General features: G+C 56.6%; 1 protein-coding gene across 2 annotated transcripts in view; it reads left to right on the top strand.

The window, feature by feature from the left end:
* Positions 1-1,133, top strand: part of NRN1L (neuritin 1 like) — a 2,328-nt gene extending 1,195 nt beyond the window's left edge. For both annotated transcript variants that reach the window (XM_015873779.2, XM_032447035.1), the window contains exons 2-3: positions 454-622; positions 699-1,133. In XM_015873779.2, the coding sequence (XP_015729265.1) occupies positions 454-622; positions 699-972 (443 nt within the window). In that variant the 3' untranslated portion in view covers positions 973-1,133. The remainder of the gene's footprint in view (positions 1-453; positions 623-698) is intronic.
* The last annotated feature ends 3,042 nt before the right edge of the window (positions 1,134-4,175 follow it).

The raw sequence follows: 4,175 nt of genomic DNA, 5'->3' as shown, positions 1-4,175 counted from the left end.
CCCCCCCCGATCTCTCTCAACCACTCAAAGCCTTTGCTTTTGTTTGCCGTGCTGTAGTCACAAATTAATCTGTGCTGTTTGGGGATAAGAGGGCTGCACAGATGGCTCTGGAGCGATCCTAGCAGACACTGTCATTCCTGGTGCTGTGAAGGAGCCCAGTCCTGCTCCATGCGTGGATATGGGGATGCTTTGTTCCATAGAATCACAGAGATGTGAGGGTTGGGGGTTGTATCATTAGGTCTTCCACTGTGCCCACATCCTCTCCCTTTTAACCTTACAAACCCAACGTTTCTGTTACTTTGCTGTTTTCATGCTGGACCTGGGGACATGGCTGCTGTTTATGGTGGTTTTGTGGTATGCTGTGAGCCCAGCATGTTTCACGGTCTCACGGTTGTGGCTGCCTTGGTTGGGGCTCAGCTTCATCCCTCTGTCCCCCCCCCCCAACACACGCAGCCGTCACTCAGGAGCCCATCAGCACAGCAGGGAAGTGCAACACCATCTACAAGGGCTTTGCTGGCTGCCTCATCAGCCTGGGGGACAGCATGGCCCAGAGCGTGCGGCAGCAGCGGGACGAGGAGGAGGAGGGCGGCCAGGAGGCGCAGGAGTTGGACACCATCTGCAGGTGAGCAATGCCATCCCCGTCCCTCAATCCTGGGTGCTGCTACCACCGCTTCCCTGATGCCCATCCCTGTGTCCAGGTCCTGGGATGAGTTCCATGCCTGTGCCAGTGGGGTGCTGTCCCGCTGCCCCGAAGAGGCGGCCGCCATCTGGGAGTCTCTACGCCAGGAATCCCGCAAGATCCAATTCCAGGGCAACCTGCAGGAGCTGTGCAGCACTCGGGGCCGCCTGGCCAGTGCCCAGGGCTCACCGCCTGCTGAGACCAACCAGGCCACGCTGCGGGGCTCAGCCCCCCCCAGACACCCCACCATCCTGCCCCTGCTGGCCCTGGTGCTGCTGGGCGCCTGGGTGTAGTGCTGCCCTCAGCTGAGGACCTGCCGTGCACTGCAGCCTGGGGTCCCCACTGACCTCAGCACAGTCACAGGTTGAGCCCCAGCCTGGCCCTGCAGCCCTCACCCCCTCCTGGAACCCTTCAGATGAGTTTATATTTATATTAAAATATGCTTTTACATTTCTCCTGTCTCTCTGCTGTATGGTGCTATTGTGCCCTTCCCAACCCTGTGTGGTTCAGGGTGGCCTCATGTTGTCCCCTCCTGGCACCCCAATATCCCCATTGTGGGGCACACACAGACATCCCTGAGGGTCTTAAGAGCTTTGTAGGGATTTCACCTTCCCAGCAGGTCTGGATTGATGCAATTAATCTGCCATCTCACTTGGGGGAGCCCAAATGCCTGGCCCAGCCTTGGGGGACACAGTGGTGCCCCACTGCCATCCACAGCGTTTTCTGTCTCTCTGATTCCAGCCCTGCTGTGTTTGGTCTTGTGAATGGCCATGAAGGAAATGGGGGTACACAGGGAGGAGGGGATGGTTGGGTGTGGGTTTGTTTTGGCTCTTTTATTCATAATCTGATAGAGCTGAAATAATGTTATCTGAATGTCTTCCCCCCATAGCAAGACATTCAGCTCTCAGTGTCCATACTGAACAAGGGAAAACTATTGTCTATTTCCTGCAGGAGCTGAAATGCTCTCCCTGCAGGGTCTGCTGCTTTGGCAGAGCTCTATCACAGCACTGATGGACACACAGCATCGGTCAGTGCTGGCAGCTGGCAGTCGAGCATCTGCCGGGCTTAAAGCTCTTAGAGGACAGAGGTGGTGTTCCCAGCGCTGCTGGTTCACACAAGCCTGGCAGGACCTGCTATTAATTCATTATAACGAGGTATTGTATGGGAAGGACACCACCCGGAGCCGAGTGCTGCCCCGGCACTCCTTGCACAGCAGCTGCCGCTCCCCGTGTTTAACGCTGCTGCCGGGGGATAATCTGCTATTCTTCCATTTCCAATTTCTGACAATCCTGTGTTTAAGGCTGAATTAGTGCCGGGATGGCTAAGAGGATCAGCGCTGGGCAGGCGGCTGCCACCTCCAGGGGGCGGATGGAGGAGGCTGAGGGCTGGAGGAACACCGAGGTGATGCTGGTGATGCTTGTTCCCTTCTTTGGACACCCTCTAATAGCTTTATGTCCTTCTCGTGCTGTGATGCTCAACAACTGCCTGTTGGTGAGGTTGTACACACATATTTGGCCAGCTCATAGGTTGGTGTGTGGCACAGTGGGGCTATGGGGTGGCTTTAGGAACGGGGCTTTGCTGGCCACAGAGATTGCTGGCACAAACCTGCATTTAGGAGGGGCTCAGGGCTTGCTCCTTCAGCTGTGTCCAATGGCAGGAGTGGCACACAATCATAGAATCATAGCGTGGCCTGGGTTGGAAAGGACCACAATGACCAGCTGGTTCCAACCCCCTGCAGTGTGCAGGGTCACCAACCAGCAGCCCAGGCTGCCCAGAGCCACAGATGCCTGCAGGGATGGGGCATCCACAGCCTCCTTGGGCAACATGTTCCAGTGCGTCACCACCCTCATTCCTGCCCCCTGCACTTCACAACTACTCACTTCTTGTCCTTCCAGTGACTGCATGAAGCCAAGACCACACAGTTAGGCTTCATCCCAAGCTGCTTACCTTGGGAGAGCTCTGCTCGGGTGCAGGACAAATTTCCCCCATAAAGCACAGAACACACAGCATGGTCAGCTCATCCCCAGCACCACGTCCCCATCCCCTCCATCCCACCCTTCCCTGTTGCCCTTAAGCCCCAAACACAACCCAAAGGTCCCCAGCAGGTGTGTTCCTGCAGCAGTGCCACCAGTGCTCTCCGGGCACCTCCAAGTGTGGTGAAAACCCATCGCTCCGGTTATGAAACTCCGCTGACCTACTTTGCACTCCCTGCTTTTGTTCTTAATTCCTAGATATGGCCGCTCTCCAGATTTTGCCCATCAAGGCAAATTAATTGGAGTCAATCCTAATTTGCTCTCTGCTATTCTTTGGGTAGAAGATTAAATGCTCGGCAGACATTATCTCCATCTCCCCTTTCTAAGAGATGAACCTGAATGATTATAATATATGTATGTGTTTTTAAAGAAGGGGATAAGGGAAAGCAGAGCACAAACTCACTTCTTTTTGCAGTCACAGAGTGGGATGGAGAGGCTCCTGCATCCCTGGGCAGGCAGAACTGGATGGTGACAGTGTTCTGGGCAGCTGTGGGATGGCAACTTAAGGGCCAGTGTTCTGTCCAGGCTGCCTGCTGCCTCCACCACACCTTGGTCTGCTCCTCCTTTCCTTTGCCAAAGGAAATCCCTGCAGGCAGAGGCACAAGGGGACACTGTGCCACCCTTCTCCTTTGCGCTGATGCTTCTTTGCTTCTCTCCTCCATGCCCGTTGGACTCAGGGCTGATGGATGCTGAGGGACACGGTGCTGTATGGCTGCCCTCCAGCCAAAGGTCGACCTTTCCCTCGGGGCACAGAACAGCGCCCTCAATCCCCATGGACAGAGCAGCTGAGCTGGAGTCACCTCTGTGCTCAGCCCCCAGCCTGGCAGCCCCTCAGTGCTCAGCTTTGGGGCTTTTTTTGGGGGGGGGATTTCTTTCCCTAAGCAGATTTAATTGAACATCCTCCTGCTCCGACCTCTGCTCGGCCCCGCTGGGACAACCTTGAGCTTGTTGCCAAATGGATCCGGGCACAACCTGTCCCTTGGTTGGTGTCCTTTGAGGCTGAGCCCCTGCATGTGGCAATGAGGGACCACGGGCTGAGCTCTGCACCCTCATCCTTGTCCCCACATTGACTCAGGAGTGGATTGAGGCGTGTCCAGGGAAGGGAGCGGAGCTGTGATGGGTCTGAATGCAGCCCTATGGGGGCGGCTGGGGGAACGGGGTGGGTGGAGGAGCTGGTGGCTCTGCAGCCCCCGGTTGTGGGGAGGGGGGTCAGCCTACGTTCCAAAGGGGTGAGAGTGATGGCTTCACACTGAGCCTCAGGTTGGGTACTGGGTACAGTGTCACAGCTGCCCAGACGCCCTCTTGGCTTTGGTGGGTCTCCATAGCACAAATAATCCGATAAATCCTCGTTCAATGGGGGTCGTCCGCATCCCGGCGCTGCGACCCGACGGCTCAATGCAATGCACGCCGGTTCCGGAGGCCGCCGACAGGGGGCGCCAGAGCGCGGGGCGGTGCCACAGTGC

This window comes from Coturnix japonica, chromosome 11, assembly GCF_001577835.2.
Source record: "Coturnix japonica isolate 7356 chromosome 11, Coturnix japonica 2.1, whole genome shotgun sequence".
NCBI classification, from domain to species: Eukaryota; Metazoa; Chordata; class Aves; order Galliformes; family Phasianidae; genus Coturnix; species Coturnix japonica.
Note: the sequence above shows the minus strand (reverse complement) of the source record. Positions and strands in the feature narration are given on the sequence as shown.